This window comes from Musa acuminata, chromosome BXJ3-11 (assembly GCF_036884655.1).
Source record: "Musa acuminata AAA Group cultivar baxijiao chromosome BXJ3-11, Cavendish_Baxijiao_AAA, whole genome shotgun sequence".
Taxonomy (NCBI): Eukaryota; Viridiplantae; Streptophyta; class Magnoliopsida; order Zingiberales; family Musaceae; genus Musa; species Musa acuminata.
This window is the reverse complement of record NC_088359.1, coordinates 10,846,922-10,864,726: the sequence shown is the minus strand read 5'-3', so window position 1 is coordinate 10,864,726 and position 17,805 is coordinate 10,846,922. Positions and strand designations below refer to the sequence as shown.

The window sequence follows — 17,805 nt, the reverse complement described above, 5'->3', positions numbered from 1 at the left end:
ACAAGAATATCATCAGATGTGCCTGTGCATAATAATAAATGGAGGAGATGCAGTGTGTTAGATGAACTTGTCCAATTGGATAGGCTTTAAGCAAGTTGTAGGACTAGAGGTAGTAGGTGCAGGTAATGGAACTACTGAATTGATGTCTACGTTCCGATCATGATTTCTGCAAAGGTAATGTTCCAAAGAATTAAATTGTTCTTTGTGCATCGGCATCATCATCCAAAGTTCCTGATGACTTGAACCACTGGTGTTTTATGTGTCTTGAGTCTTGCGTGGTCTGTAATCAGCTTTGTTGATAAAATAATTGATCTATAAAGATGTGGATCAAAAACTTAGATTTAGAATATTTTTTTATTCATCTCTATCCTACTGCTGATGCAGCATTCTTGGATGCTCTATTTCCATATTTGTCTTTTTCTTAGCCTCTCAGGAAGGGAGGATTATTTATCTTCACTTTCTTTCATCCTATGCCTTCCTAATCCAAGTCCACTTACTTTAAAGCAGGCATTGATGTCATGCTTTTCACAGCTAAAGCATGTGAAGCTTTGCCTACTTTGAATCTACTAAGTATATTATCTGTGGTTTGGGTATCCGTAGAACAAATGCTTTAATACGAAGGGAACATTTAAGAACTGAGAGACCATTATTCACCCCATTCTATTTTATCTGAGTTTGGTCTTTGATGTCAATTTAAAGAAAACAAAAGGAAATGAGGGCAACAAAAACAAGAATGAAATGAAATTAATTCCATCCAGCTTACTGTTTGATAGCCAGATTTAAGAATCAAATCTCATCCTCAATCACTTATATTTTTGTTTGTCACGTAAAAAGTTCCACTTGTGTAGAATATCTCATATTTTTAGAATCTGAATGCTTATTGGTTAGCTTCTCATGCAAAGAATTATAAATCTAATCCGATCCGGAGATTTAACCGGATATATAATCTATTTTATGCTCTAGTGAGCATAACCTTGAATGTATTAGAAAATTAAATTAGAATGTATTTTAGGGAATAAAGTAAAATAAAATAAAATTAGAACAGCCATCACAACATCGGAAGCATAGGCATCTTTTCAAGTCGGCCTCTTGCAGAGCATCAATCTGGATTGAGCTTTGAATGACTCTTTCTTACTTACTACTGCTAGGGAAAGAGACACTGTTGATGCTTTCAATACCTAAAAGACTCATTGCTGGTGTTGGAAATGGTTGAAGAATAAGATATGTAACTATTTGGATGATGCTTCCAAAGATGGGTGATGACCTGAAAACATGGTTTGCAAGTAGGAAGTGAACAGATCATTTTGTCCACTTGCTCTGTCATTTTCACCTAAAGAAGAATTGACCACACCAGATTCTTTCATTTCAAACTGTAGCTAACTGGTCTCTCTCTTTTGTCCTCTTCTTCCTCTTTTCTCTTTGAATGTTCACTTCTTTTGATTGTTGTGTATGTATCACTTGCATGATGTCTCCCTTTCTTTCCTTCTATGCAGGTTGTACCCATCCCACTCATGTTGATTCATCCATGAATGGTTCTCTACACAAAGGTTTCCTGTGCCAACAATCTATGAATGGCGTCGAAAACAAAGGTTTCCTGTGCCAATTGCATCCTATCCATGCCGGAGAAGAGTTTTATTCTTAGGAATATATATATATATATATATATATATATATATATATATATATATATATATATATATATATATTGTTAGAGAATCGATCATAAATCAAATGATTGACAGACAGATTGTACTTATCTATTGTATCTTTATTACATTAATCATCCTAATTTATGAGTATGATTGGATGACAATCAAATTCTTCACAATCTGTATAAATTTTTAGTATCATTCATCAAAGAATATTACACATCCTACTCACAATATCATAGCCTTCTTGCTTAAGCAAGTATAAACTATTCTCTCCAACACCAACGCCTCCTTCTCCCACCACAGGCCACCGCAGACCACGTAGGCGGCCACTTCTCCTTCCACTGCAGGCGGCCTCCCGATTGCCTCTTCTCCCACCGCAGACAGCCACTCTTCTTATCTGACTCACAGCCCAACTCGCGTTTATCCTCGTTGGAAGCCGCGTCTTCCGCACAGTGCGGGTTGTCCTCCTCCGCTCCTGCCCTTACACCGTCACATACCAACTTTGGTCCTTCACTGTAGCCTGCCTATCTACCCTAATGACACCTTTTTGTACCTGACTTTACAGAAATTTATTTGAACTTTACACCGAAGACTGAACATGAATTTTACACAAAAAAAAAACCATCAGTCCTATCGTCGAATATATGATAATTTAATTTATCTTAGGTTTGATTACTACTCAAATTAACACAAACAACAATAAAATATTAACAATATTTTTACGAGGGACTTCGACAAATGTCTTACACAGTTTTAATTCAAGGGTACTTTTATTTAGTTTGATTATTCGTTTTGAACCTAACCAAATCAATTTTAATTTAAGAGATATCAATTCGATTGAGTTTACTATTCTAAATCTTTAACTGATTCAGATTAATCAAATTATTAATGATATGGACTTAATTTTATAAATTTTATCATGTTACCCGGTTGAATCAAGAATCTGATTCGATTCAATTGAATTAAATAGATTCATTAAATATATATATTTTTAAATTACTTAAATTATAAATTGATTAACTAAACCGGATTAATCGGTCTCAAATCGATTTGATTAGGCAGCTTTCAATTAATTTATATTTGGAGTACCTTACTTTAATCGAATCGAACTAAAAAAATAATAATTTGGTAAGCAATTGATGGATCAGTTGTACATTAAATATCTATAGTCACTATAAAATATATTTACATCTATTAATCTTTTTCTTTTTTAAAAGAAGTACATTACTCTTTATCTAATATAAAGATAAATATATAATTCACTAAAGAGGATGTCATCTAATTAACTTTACTTAAATGAGTCACTCAAATTATATGATGATAAATTTACTATAGACTTCACATAATATCTATAAATATTTGATTTTCTATCTTATTTATCTCTTACTCATCTAGATATTTCATTTATAGCTAACAAAATATTATAATTCATATATTGGTCTTGTACTAATTGATCTGCAGTAAAATATCATATAACACTTTAAAGGATACTTAATCATGATCTTCTCATTCAAAAATAATCATCATTTTCTCATCTTCTATATGTTAATTGGAACTCTAATAAAGAAAAACTAGTTGGACACTCTATCACTAAAGTATGTCATTAGTACCATTATTGTAAAACTTAATTTGATCACTAACTTGCTTGACATTGTTTCGATCAAGAGCACTAAGAGGAGGTGGGGGGTGAATTAGTACAGCGAAAAATTTTCCTCGGTTCAAAAAGACTTCGTATGAAAACCATTTTGAAAAAATCTTTAACTTGAGAGCAAACAGAAATATAGTTGATGTAAAGCAACGGAGGCAGTTTGCAGTTAAGATAAAGAGCAGAATGTAAATACAAACCAAGATTTAGAGTGGTTCGATCAATCTTGACCTACATCCACTTTTGACTTCCTCCTCCGACGAGGTCACCGACGTCCACTAGAGGCCTTCCTTCAATAGACGAAGGTCAACCACCCTTTTACAGTTTCTCTCCTTTTGATGGGTTTAGGAGACAACCCTTATATGTTTTCATTCCTCTCTTGAATGATCAAGACTTAGAAAGAAAAGAGGGAGAGAAACTCTAGCCTTTTACAATACTTTTAAGCTCTCAAATACTCAGAATAAAAGCAAGTTTTCAGTGCCCTTTCATGTAGGAAAGGGTGGGGTTTATATAGGTCCAAATCAGTCTGAAATTGGAGCTCAAAAGTATCCATTCCTGGATTTCCGGGGTCTTAGCGGTATCACCGCCATAATTGAGCGGTATACCGCCTGTCATCTGTCACTGAGCGATACTACCGCTCAGTTTGGGCGGTACTACCGCCTGACATTGCTCGGAGACCGAGCTCAGGCGGTACCACCACTTGACAGGGGCGGTACCATCGCTGACAGTAATAATTGCCAACGGTTCCATCGTCTGACAGGGACGGTACTATTGCCCAGAACTCCTGAGAGACCGAGTCTCCTACGCGGTACCACCGCCGATCAGGAATTCTGGGTCCGAATGGGCTAATCCATTCAGCCCAATTTGGGTCTGCCAAGGGCACAATTGGCCCCAGATTAAGTTAATGGGATCACCTCCCAATCCTAACTTAATCTACATATTAACTATGACAATTAAGACATCCATACTATAGATCGTGTTCCGGTGCGTCAATCGCTTCTTCCGATAAGCTTTCGGCGAACATCCAACGAACTCTTGACGATTATCTAGCGGACTCCCAGCAAACTCCTGGACTTGCGACGATCCTCTTGGCGAGTTCCGACGAGCTTCTTTGGCAAGCTCTTGGACTTCTCGGATTGTTCTCTCAGAACCTCTGATGATCGTTCGGACTTTTGACGAACTCTCGAACCCTCAATGTGATCTTGGTCTTGACTCCAGCTTAACACCTGCTGCATGTCTTACTACCATCATAGTTAATCTTGCACACTTATCTCAACATACGGATTAGATAACCAAATGACAATTGACTTCATCATCAAAATCCGAGATTCAACAATCTCCTCCTTTTTTATGATGACAATCAATTCATGACAGAGTTAACCTTAACTCCTCTCTATATGTCATACTTGAGATAAGTCATTCTTGAATTCAAAGCCTTTGAATTCAAGAGACATATTGATAAGTTAAGTTCATTTAAATTTATCAATACCCCTATCATGATTCCTATCATGATGTATCTTTGTGAAAATGATGTCAAGACTTGACATCCATTTTCAAGTCTTATATTTCATATGTGAAAGATAGCAATCGTAGCAATTTATCACATAGCAAGATGTCAATTTGTAAGATTGTGATGTAAGCTCTAGATATCTTAACATGATGCAAATATGACAATCATAGCAATTTGGTAAGATATCAACATTGTAAAATTATAATGTAAGCTCTAGATATCTTATCATTAATGCAAATATGACAATCATAGCAATTCATTCTATCATCAATTTACCATATTTTTCTCCCCCTTTGCCATCAACAAAAAGGAGAACGATTCAAGCGTATTTCAAGCATAGTAATAAGTGTGGTAAAGATTCATGTTATTTTTCAACCATAAGATACCATTCATATAAATTATTTTTCAAGCAATCATGACATGGTATCATTCAAAAGTCCATTAAGGAGATAGCTTTCATTACTTCTTCCTTATTTGTCATTAATTTTTTTGTACGAAGGAAAAAAGCCATTGTGAATTAACTTTGAATGAAGTTAAAAATGATAAGAGATTAAATCATGCTTCATTTTTATAAGAATCAAGATATACATATGAAATTAAATTCTTGCAAGTGTTCATTAAAAAAAAGTCTTCCTTCCTCAAGAAGGAATTCATTTTATCAAATCCATTTCTCGATTAAAAATTATTTTTCATAAGGTAAATCCATGAGAGATACATTTGTTAATCAATTCCATATGTCAAAAATCATGGAGCATTGATATGAAATAAACTTGATATGATATAGGCTCATGAAAGCTCCATTCAAGAAATACATTTAATCCGGAAGAGAAATACAAAATCATGCATTATTAGGATCAAGAAAGTCCGAAAATAAAGTTTAACAAATTCATGCATTCAGACAAAGTTTTGCCATAGCTTTTCAAACGCAATTATGAAGGTAAACATGCTTATCATCATGGAAATCAAGACACACAATTTCTAATATGTTATTGAAGCATATAGTCATGTAAAATTCATATCATAAGATTTTTAGCATTAAGTGATTGATCATAGAATCAAGAAAGTCCAAAAAACCAATTTAATAAGTTCATACATTCGGATAAATCAACATTCCTAATTCTCTTCTAATGAAATCAAATTGTTCTTCACTTAAAGGCTTTGTAAAAATATCAGCTAGTTGATGTTTAATATCAATGAACTCTATAATTACATCATGATTAGTGACATGATCTCATATAAAGTGATGTCTAATATCAATATGCTTTGTTCTTGAGTGTTGAATGAGATTCTTTGTTAAGCATATTGCACTTGTGTTATCACATTTAATGAAAATACTTTTAAGATGTTTTTCATCCACATAACTTACACACAGCATGCACTAGCTGCAATATATTTAGCTTCGGTTGTTGATAGTGCAACCGAGTTTTGTTTCTTAGATGATCAGGAAACAAGGGCATATCCTAAAAATTGATATGTTCCTGATGTGCTTTTTCTATCTAGTCTACACCCAGCAAAATCCGCATCAGCATAAGCAATTAGCTCAAAATTCTCAGAATACCATAATCCTAGATTTGTAGTACCTTTAAGATATCTAAGTATTCTTTTAACTGCTTTGAGATGAGATATCTTAGGATTCGATTGAAACCTAGCACAAAGTCCTACACTAAACATGATATCTGGTCTAGTTGTAGTGAGGTAAAGTAAACTTCCTATCATACCCCTATAAGTTTTTTGATCAAAACTTTTTCCACTTTCATCAATTTCTAACTTAGTGGAGGTGCTCATAGAAGTGTTGATAGCTTTTGAGCTATCTATATTAAATCTTTTTAGCAAATATAAAGCGTATTTAATTTGACTAATAAATATGTCATTACTTAGTTGCTTAATTTGTAAGCCTAAAAAGAAGGTTAATTCTCACATCAAACTCATTTCAAACTCAAGGCTCATAGTTTTAGCAAAAGATTCACAAAGAGATTCATTCATAGAACCGAAGATAATATCATCAACATAAATTTGAACAATGAGAAAATTATTTTCAAAATTTTTGATAAACAATGTAGTATCGACCTTGCCTTTAGAGAAATTATTTCCAATAAGAAATGAACTAAGTCTCTCATACCAAACCCTTGGGGCTTGTTTTAAACCATAGAGAGCTTTAGTTAATCTAAATACATAATTAGAGAGATTATTATTCTCAAATCTGGGAGATTATTCAACATAAACTTCTTCAGAAATAAAGTCATTTAGAAAAATACTTTTAACATACATTTGAAATAACTTAAAATTATTACTACTAGCATAGGCAAGGAGCATTCTTATGGCTTCTAATCGAGCCACAGGAGTGAAGGTTTCTTCGTAATTGATATCTTCTTCTTGATTGAAATCTTTGGTCACTAATCTAGCCTTGTTTCTAACCACGATACCAGATTCATCTTGCTTGTTTCTAAAGACCCATTTAGTATCAATAACTAAATGGTCATTTGGCCTAGGAACAAGCTTCCACACCTCATTTCTCTCAAATTGATTTAACTCATCTTGCATTGCGATAATCTATGAATCATCTTTCATGGCTTTGTCAATACATTTAGGTTCAATTTGGGAGAGAAAAGCGACGTTGGTATAAAAAATTTTAAGAGAAGAATGTGTTTGAACCCCCTTAGATGTGTCTCCTATGATTAGCTCATTAGGATGAGCATCTACATACTTCCAATCCTTGGATAAAGATATTTCGGAAGTGGATGCATCCAAGTTGCTAGTTGGAGAAGGGGTTTCATTTAAATTCAAAGAATCGAAATTAACATCATCATCAAAATCATTTTTCTTGATTTCGAAAATCTCATTGAAAACAACTTGAATGGATTTTTCTATAATTAAAGTTCTTTTATTGAAGATACAAAATACTTTAGAAATCGAGGAATAACCAAGAAAAATTTCTTCATCGGATTTAGCATCAAATTTTCCTAAGGCATCTTTTTTATTCAATATAAAATACTTATATCCTAAAACTTTAAAATATGAAACATTGGTTTTTTTGTTGTTCCACAACTCATCAGGGATTTTGGTGAGTAAGGGTCTTACTAGAATTCTATTTATAACATAGCATGCCGTGTTTACGGCTTCGGCCCAAAAATATTTGGGTAGACTATGTTCATTCAACATGGTTCTTACCATTTCTTTCTACTATTCCATTTTGTTGTGGATTTCTTAGAGTAGAGAAGTTATGGTTGTATCCATTAGATTCACAAAATTCTTGGAGATCACGGTTTTGAAATTCATCATCGTGATCACTTCGAATTGATGAAATCATAGAACCCTTTTTATTTTGAACAAGTTTATAAAACTTGGTGAAATATCTAAAGCATTCACTTTTGTGTTTCTAGAAATAAGTTCATGTGTATCTACTATAATCATCTACAATAACAAAAGCATATTTGCTACCTCCTAGGCTTGATGTAGAGATTGGTCTGAATAAGTCCATATGGATCAATTACAAAGGTCTAGATGTGCTTATTTGATTCTTAGATTTGAAGCTACCATTTATTTGTTTTTCTAATTGACAAGTATCACACATATTATCTTTGATGAATTTGATATAAGGCTTACAAGTTATTTGGATGAAATTTAAGTGATTAGTTTCATGCTAGCATGACCTAATCTCCTATGCCAAAGCCAAGCATCATCATTCAAAATTGAGAAACACATTTCATTATAAAGATCATTGATGTCAATGGTGTATATGTTATTTTGTTTTAATGCAACCATAGATGTGTTTTTGGGTGGTTTTTTAATGATATAAGCATTAGATTCGAATTTGACAATATATCCTTTATCACAGTATTGACTAATACTCAAGAGGTTATGTTTTAAACCATTAACTAACAAAACATCTTCAATAAAAAAGTTAGATTTATTACCTATGGTTCCTTTGTCAATGATTTTACCCTTATTGTTGTTTCCGAAGGTGACATAGCCTTCGTCTATGCTAGTGAGCTTAGAGAATTGAGATGGATCTCCGGTCATATACCTTGAGCATACACCATCAAGGTACCATCTCTTGCTCCTAGCTTATGGTGATATATGTTTCTACAAAAAAGGATGATTTTTAGGTACCCATTTAATCTTGGGTGCCTCAAAAACCAATCTAAATTGTTTGTCATGTTGCATGAAATTTATTATGGTTCCTTTAGGAACCCAAATCAATTTGTTAGGACTAATCTTCTTGAATGGACAATGATAAGTTCTATGTCCATGTTTGTAATAAAAGTTACATTTGTTTTGGTGCGAAACATGCAAGATAGGGACTTTAATGAAAGTGGTTGGATTTTAGTAAGAGCTCCTCACAAATCCAATTTCACTTCTTTTAGGAACGTGACCCTTATCGTTAAAGATCATGTTCAAGGACTTGCTACCAAACTCGAATTTTTTCAAGGTGTCCTTGAGTAGCAAGTTCTCCTTTTGGAGTACTTCTAAGTCATGACATTTCGTATATGGAACTAAACAATCATTATGTTCAATTTTTAATTTATCAAAATTACTAACAAGAATATCATACTTTTTTTTTAATAATTTATATTTTCTACTAATTATTTTGTATTCATCAAATAAATCATGAAAAGCATTTAACAATTCATCAAATGATAAATCTACATCAATTAAATTTGATACCTCCTCTCCAATAGCCATAAGTGCATAATGAGCAACTTGTTCGGTGTTGGACTCCTCTTCTTCAGATGCGCTTGAGTCATCCCATGTTGCTTTGAGCGCCTTCTTCGTTGGTGTTCTCTTCTTGGCTTGGAGATAATCACTTTTATAGTGTCCCAGCTTCTTGTATTTGTAGCAAATAACTTGGTCCTTTTTGGGTTCAAATTTATTTTTAGTGTCATTTTTAAATTTATTTCTTTTAATGAATTTTTTAAATTTTCTTGTTAGAAGTGCCAAGTCATCGTCAAAGTCCTCATCACTTGAGTTTTCTCTCAAGTGGTTTTCTTGAGTTCTAAGTGTCATATCCTTCCTATTCTTTGGAAGGGTGTCCTCATGCTCTTCATGAGCTTTGCAAGTCATTTTGTAGGTCAATAATAACCCGATTAATTCTTCAAGAGGAAAGTTGTTTAAATCTTTAGCCTCTTGAATAACAGTGACTTTAGGTTCCCAACTCTTTAGAAGGGATCTTAGAATTTTATTAACGAGCTCGAAATCCGAAAAACTTTTATCGAGTCATTTTAGACCATTGACGACATCCGTAAAACGGGTGTACATGTCTCCTATGGTTTCACTCGATTTCATTCGAAAAAGTTCATAAGAATGTACTAAGAGATTGATTTTTGACTTTTTCACTCTACTCGTGCCTTTGTGAGTCACTTCGAGTATATGCCAAATATCAAATGCAGTTTCATAAATCAAAACATGATTGAACTCGTTTTTATTAAGTGCATAAAATAAGACATTCATAGCCTTTGCATTTAGAGCGAAAGTCTTCTTCTCCAATTCATTCCAATTGATCATTGGAAAAGAAGACTTTGAAAATCCATTTTCAACAATATTCCAAAGTTTAAAATCCATGAAAATAAGAAAGATCCTCATTCGGGTCTTCCAATAGGTGTAGTCTATCCCATTGACCCTCTTGGTTTTCGGCATATACCATCTTTCTTGGATTTTAATCCAATTAAGAGTGAACCCGCTCTGATACCAATTGTTAGGATCAAGAGCACTAAGAGGGGGGTGAATTGGTGCAGCGGAAAACTTTCATTGGTTAAAAAAGACTTCGTACAAAAATCATTTCGGAAAGATCTTTAACTTGAGAGCAAACGAAAGTATAGTTTATGTAAAGCAACGGAGGCAGTTTGCAGTTAAGATAAAGAGCAGAATGTAAATGCAAACCGAGATTTAGAGTGGTTTGATCAATCTTGACCTACATCCACTTTTGGCTTCCTCCTCCAACGAGGTCACCGACATCCACTAGAGGCTTTCCTTCAATAGGCGAAGGTCAACCACCCTTTTACAGCTTTTCTCCTTTTGATGGGCTTAGGAGACAACCCTTATAAGTTTTCACTTCTCTCTTGAATGATCAAGACTTAGAAAGAAAAGAGGGAGAGAAATTCTAGCCTTTTACAACACTTTTAAGCTCTCAAATACTCAGAATAAAAGCAGGCTTTCGGTGCCCTTTCATGCAGGAAAGGGTGGGGTTTATATAAGCCTCAATCAGTTTGAAATTGGAGCTCAAAAGTGTTCATTCCTGGATTTTCGGAGTCCTGGCGGTACCACCGCCATAACTGGGCGGTACTATCGCTCAGTTTGGGTGGTACTATTGCCTGACATTGCTCGGAGATCAAGCTGAGGCGGTACCACCGCTTGACAGGGGCGGTACTATCGCTCAAAACTTTTGGGAGACCGAGTCTCCTGGGCGGTGCCACCGCCGGCAAGGAATTCTAGGTCCGAATGGGTTGATTCATTCGACCCAATTTGGGTCTGCCAAGAGCTCAATTGGCCCCAAATTAAGTTAATGGTATCACCTCCCAATCCTAACTTAATCTACATGCTAACTACGATAATTAAGACATCAATACTACAGATTGTGTTCCGATGCTTCAATCGCTTCTTCCGGCGAACATCCGACGAACCCTCGGCGATGCTCCAGCGGACTCCCGGCAAACTCCTAGACTTGCGACGATCCTCTTGGTGAGTTTCGATGAGCTTCTTCGGTAAGCTCTTGGACTTCTCGGATTGTTCTCTCAGAACCTCCGACGACCGTCCGGACTTCCGACGAACTCTCGAACTCCCAACGTGATCTTGGTCTCGACTCCGGCTTAACACCTGTTGCATGTTTTACTGCCATCGTAATTAATCCTGCACACTTATCTCAACATACGGATTAGATAACCAAATGACAATTGACTTCATCGTCAAGATCCAAGATTCAATAGACATTTACTCTCACTCTAACAATTTAGTATGACAATATCTATGCTATTTATTTATGCTTGAATTTGATATTCTATTTTCACTCGAAGCATATTGTTATCCACTTATACTTTATTAAGGATCAAATTATCAGACGGCAATAACATATATCACACATCTATTTTTCTGACCAATCGATAAATTCTCATAAAATTATTTACTCGTAAAGTGTTACATCAAGGATTGACATACGTAATAAAGTTCAATCTTATAATAATATGATAGAAAATCAAATATCAAATAATTGATAAAAAAGAAAATATAATAGGATATCGTCGAGTTGTAACAAAATATAATGCTCAAGTCAATCAATTAACAAAATAATAAAATAAGAAAATAGATTTACATATAAAACCCTTTAGTGTGAAGAAAGAAAACAAGAGGAAGCCAAAGAAAACTCTTCGTCAAAATCAATTGGATTACAGAGAGTTCTTATTAAATCAAAAAGAATATACGTTATCGAGAATAATTCTTATCCTATAAAACTCTTCCACTAATTAAAATTAATTAAATTATAAAGAGTCATTATTAGATCAACTAGAGGATATACATATACATATACATATATATATATATATATATATATATATATAATCAAGAATAATTCTTAGCCTATAAAATAATCACTGACATGAGTTTCAACAGTAAACTCACGAGAACAATCAGTTCTCGCCGGTAGAGATAGCATAAAATAAAATAAAATAAAATAAAATGGAGATCTACCTCAATCATCTTATAGAGCCTGGCATAAAAAACAATACATTAGAAGATCATAAAGATCGAACTTAAATCAACCATCGTCCTCAGATGAAACATTCTATTTTCCTCCTCTTCCTCTTTCAATCATTAATTATTATTTATGTTCAACCACTTGACAACATGGGTGGTGGGACTACTTAACATTCATCACCTTGCATCTCATACATGGATGACACAGTAACACTCACTTCCCTGTGAGACATCCTTATCCTCTCTGACGCCACCAACAACACTTCGAAATGACCTTTCGAAACATGCAAGAGTCACCAGCTCGATCAACATGTGTTATTGATGATACCAGCTCATCGGTAATGTAATAGCACTACGACTCTCCATTAACAACGGTCTATGTGGAATCTTATCATGGAAGCAAAACAATCAAAGATATCTAAGCTTCCTCATCTTCTTTCTACTGAGATATTAGCCTTTTTTATTTCTTTTCAATCATCTTAATTAACTCTCGTCTCCATTATAGTTGCAAGCTATTTAATTTACCAGAAATTTTTGTGATGCATTACAGCAAACTGAAAGTTTCTTTTACCGAATCAGATTTTTGTTTTAGGTTTCTGACAAGGAAGAATCTATCAAACCCATGTTGAAACAGAAGCGTAACTCATGAAGTAATAGAGCAGCCAACTCCATAGTCACCACCTAATCTTTTGTTTGGTATGTCGCATGAAGCTTGAGTGAGTGCAACATTATTCTTAGTTAGATCCACAATGTTGACTTAATCCGTTGAGATTGTCCATATTGGATATCAAATCATAAGTCGAACTCTGCACCAAAAGGAAATTGTTGGTGTGAACCTGAACATTATGTTGTCAAACTAAACAGCCTAAAGTCAAGCAGTTGTCAGAGTAGGGCCCAATGACAGTGTAATGCAAAGCCAGTATTACATTATTAACAACATGCATTTGAAGTTAGAAGACTACACTCAAAGTAGAGGCTGAGAAACATTATTCACATCGTGATGTTTAGGTCAAAAAGAAACTTCATCTTGACACAAAGCCACACTCAAAAAGTATCCACAAACTAAACCAAAGCTAATAGCTTCTCTCAACTTCTACTCTCATTTCTCTCATGTGATGTTTAGGTCAAAAAGACACTTCATCTAGAAACAAAGCCACACTGAAAAGTATCCACAAACTAAGCCAAAGCTAGTAGCTTTTCTCAACTTCTACTCTCATTTCCCTCATGTGTTCTTATTATGTTTCCTAATAGCAAAACTTTAAGTTCTTTCTATCATTAATTGTAAAGAAAGAAAAGTCTTGTGGAAAGCTTTCATGGAACAACTTGTTTGGATTCTTAGCAGTTGGTTCCCTTGATACAATCTAAAGATCAGAGAGAAGAGAGATGCCTCCACTACAATGTTTAGACTAATCTCCTTGGCAATATTCTTTTATGCGATAACCAGCTCATTCTTGTCTTGTTAGAGAAGAAAACATAAAAGAAGGTGGACTTCATTTGGTTTCAATGGTAATAGGGACTGCACTAAGTAGAATTGTTTTTTAGTAATATAAACAATTAGACCAATTAATTTAATGCAGTTGTTTGATAGGGTTAGGCTTCTAGTTGACAATATTTAGACAAGCATCAAATTGATGTGATTTCCTTTTTATCATGTGAAAGGTTTTCTCTGCTTAGAAATATGGACTTCATATGCTTTGTTCACCATCTAAAACTACACCAACCCCCTTTCACTTGGTTTGCACTTCCTATGGTGATTGGATGACTAGAAAAAAATTCTCATATTGTTCGGTCTTTGTTGCCGTATTCCTTCATCATTCTCACCGTCACTCTTTTATTGTTGTCATTAGTTGATAATTGTTGAATCAATTAGAACATTTTTGACCTTGTGATAGCACACACCAAAAAAAAAAAAAAAAAACTATTCCTGATGCTCTAGCAAAATCTTGATCTTTCTTTCCAATATGATATCAATAGTTCTGTGAGAACACTTGAGCACCACGTTCAGATGGAGAGCAATATCAAGAAATATCTCTCTTCACATTGCGATCTAGATGTCTATTATTACTGCTGTGTTAGTGTACTATGAATATGTCATCTGCTCTTTCTTTTCATGGAGAGAGAGAGGGAGAAGAATTATTCTACTAGTGCAATGGGCATTGAAGTGTTGTCTTTTTGTTTGAAGGTCTTCTTGTTGGCGGAGTCCTCTCTCCGTCGACTCTAATCCGTCCAAAATGACAGTGTTTTGAGACGCGGAGAGAGACTGAAGCTTAATCGGGACCATCATCACATCCAACACGCAAGAACAGGCCGTACGAACAAGCAAAATCCTTTTCAACATCACGAGAAAGTTGCAACATACAAACAAATTTTTATCCTCGTGCAACGCATGCATCCTTCTTTCTACCGAGCTCCTTGCTGCCCTCCTGCAAGTGTGAATTTACTGTTAATTATTTTGTTCGCCAAATTACTGGTGCATTTGATTAGGCTATTGTCGATCTCCACCGCTCCACCTGCTGTGGCTGCTTAGGACAATAGTTCAACTTGCCTCGTTTTGCTCGATTTGTTACGATGTCACAATGTTACTGTTTGCTCAAACTATTTATCCGCTCTGATATCACAATGTTACGATGAGATTGTGCTTCCTCCATTTATAGAGAATAGCTAACTTCTCACTCGTTATTTTTGTTGTCGTATTTTTCTTGAGTAGCTCCAATAATTTAAGAGTGAGTTTACACTTACAATCCACTTATAACTAGATAACAATTCTCGTTCGACTATATTATGTTCGACGTGAGATCCTAATCAGCTACACCTTACCAAGTTACCATTGTAGTCAACATGAAATATTTTTTGATAAAATTAAATATAATTAATTCTTTTTTAAGAAATGATATTAATTTTTTTTTTCCTAGATACATCATAATCGGGTATAATCTAATTAGGAGATTCTGATTACATCTCACGTCAATATAATATAGGTCTACTCAACTCAATATAATATATATATTTTTTGCCTTGAGAAAAATGAAGGTGAGACCACAAGCTGATTGTTATCCATAATGAGACTTCTTTTAGTGACAAACAAATAGAAGGCTGATTGATTGCAACATGTTGTGCTGCACATGTAACAGAGAGACTAAGAAACAATTGCCATTATCTCTTCTCATTCTCACTTTGAGATTTTTGAGCTTTTTGTTCTTCTCAAGCAAGACAAGCAGGATGAGAAGCAAAGGATGAGACAGGCCTCATTCATTTTACATCAAGTGAATTCAAGGTGGGCTATATGTCTTCATCTGTTCCTATGGGTTGGAGGAAAAGCAATGGACTCGATTGGCCACTGCAGGTCAACCATCCGACTCATTACTTTGACACTCTTCTTTGTTTTCCGCTTCAAGAAGATACACAAGTGTACCCCATCCCCATCCAAAAGAAAGAAAATGAAGTAGCTTAGATCCATGTCAGTCAAACTTGGACCACGTAAGCTGAGCATCCTCAGCTCTTGGCATCTCCTGCGGTGGCTGGTCTACTCTTCTGACCTTATTGCAGACCACTTGGGAGCCATGGAAGACCAGAGCACAGAAAACACACATCACAGCTCAAGTCAAACTCCAGACCCCCTTCTTCAGGCTTTACAGAGCTTAAACAAGTCGCGTTATGCCCGACTCCATCACACGTCTTCTTCCACATGATGAACCTCTATAAGAGTCCGACTTCAAGGTTGGAGAAGACACACCAACCGGTGAGAACGAGATGGAGGTGAGAAAAGGGGCGTGGACTGTGGAAGAAGACCTGTTGCTGATGAACTACATCGCTAGCCATGGCGAGGGCCAATGGAATTCGCTCGCTCGCTGTGCAGGTAGCGGACTCATCCCTTTCATGAGAATCAAAGCAAGACTGTGTTAGGTTCTTTGTCTTCATGATGTTGGTCTTCGTTCCGGATCGAACAGGTCTGAGGAGAACAGGCAAGAGCTGCCGGCTCCGGTGGCTCAATTATCTCCGCCCGGACGTCCGCCGCGGCAACATCACTCCCGAAGAGCAGCTCCTCATCCTCGAGCTCCACTCTCGCTGGGGGAACCGGTGAGCAACGATCTCGACGAAGACCTCTCAACGATGACATCTTCCTCACCATGTTGCCTTGTAGGTGGTCGAAGATAGCGCAGTGCTTGCCGGGGAGGACGGACAACGAGATCAAGAACTACTGGAGAACGAGGGTGGAGAAGCAAGCGAAGCAGCTCCGGTGCGACGTTGACAGCCAGCGGTTCAAGGACATGGTGAGGTACATGTGGATGCCTCGACTTGCCGAGAGGATCCTCGCGTCTTCCGGCGGCAGCTCTGCCCCATTGGCCTGTGAGCGACCGGCAGAGGGAAGCGTTGAGGTCGGTCAGACTTCCGAGACACAGTACGCGTCAGTTTCAGCGACCGGCGGCACCGCCAGCAGCACGCAGGCGTGCGATGTTGTGACAGCTTCAGAGAGCGTACCGAGTCCCGGAGCTTGTGATGGCTTGGGGTCACTGGATTGGGAAGAGAGCTTGTGGAGCATGGTGGAGGTTTGGTCGCAGCAAGAGCTTTAGAAGGAAGGAGAGAAAGGAAGTAATTGTGAAGACAGAAGAGACAGCATGGATTTGGAAGAAGAAGAAGTTATTGATTCATCCAATCATCATCTCAATCTTTCACATATATGTGCTCGATATCCCCTCTAAACATAGTCTCCATACATGCATTAGTCGACTTATTGCGGTGAAATCTCTACCGAAATGCAAACTCTCTACTCATGAGCTTTAACGATCAAGAATAGATGTTGCTTCTGATATAAGTCGATGCAGTAGTCAGTGGAGGACACCAGCGATTCAAAGAAATTACACAAATTGCAATTCAAAGGAAAGCTCTGTTTTCCTTGTCTTATTCAAATGCACTTTCGCATCTATTTCTTCTTCTTTTTTTTCTTTTTTCTTCTCTCTCCTTATCTTTTTATATTCTTTTAATTTCTTATCGGTTACCTTTGCTCTTTTTTTTTTTACTTGATGTAACAAAAAAAAATATATATTAATAGTTTCTCGTTTTGAAGATTGGAATTATGTTTGTCTTGATGGTGTGATTAGTATGATAAGAAAGCATAATATTCTCTAATTCATAACTCGATCAATCCAACTTGGTAGCAGGCGGTGGTGATCAATCAGAATCGTATATGAAAATAGATGCATATTGTCTCTCTACTCTTCACGTTTGAACTATTAATCGATATCAAAAGCGATGTTACAAGGGAATTAATCTTCTATTATTATACTATTACGAGAATATGAATCACATATTAC

General features: G+C 35.8%; 1 protein-coding gene across 1 annotated transcript; it reads left to right on the top strand.

Annotated features, from left to right (window-relative positions):
• Positions 1-16,079: 16,079 nt before the first annotated feature.
• LOC103972752 (transcription factor MYB78) lies at positions 16,080-17,405 on the top strand. Its single transcript, XM_009387097.3, has 3 exons — positions 16,080-16,349; positions 16,441-16,570; positions 16,635-17,405. Exons 1-3 carry the CDS (start codon positions 16,244-16,246, stop codon positions 17,062-17,064), a joined length of 666 nt encoding a protein of 221 aa, XP_009385372.1. The 5' UTR covers positions 16,080-16,243; the 3' UTR covers positions 17,065-17,405.
• Positions 17,406-17,805: the final 400 nt, after the last annotated feature.

What these genes read in the sequence shown, in the direction of transcription:
- LOC103972752 (XM_009387097.3), top strand. Translation starts at nt 16,244, where the DNA reads ATGGAGGTGAGAAAAGGGGCGTGGACTGTGGAAGAAGACCTGTTGCTG. An exon ending in TTCGCTCGCTCGCTGTGCAG is followed by an intron (nt 16,350 to 16,440) that starts GTAGCGGACTCA and finishes CGGATCGAACAG; the next exon opens with GTCTGAGGAGAACAGGCAAG. An exon ending in CACTCTCGCTGGGGGAACCG is followed by an intron (nt 16,571 to 16,634) that starts GTGAGCAACGAT and finishes GTTGCCTTGTAG; the next exon opens with GTGGTCGAAGATAGCGCAGT.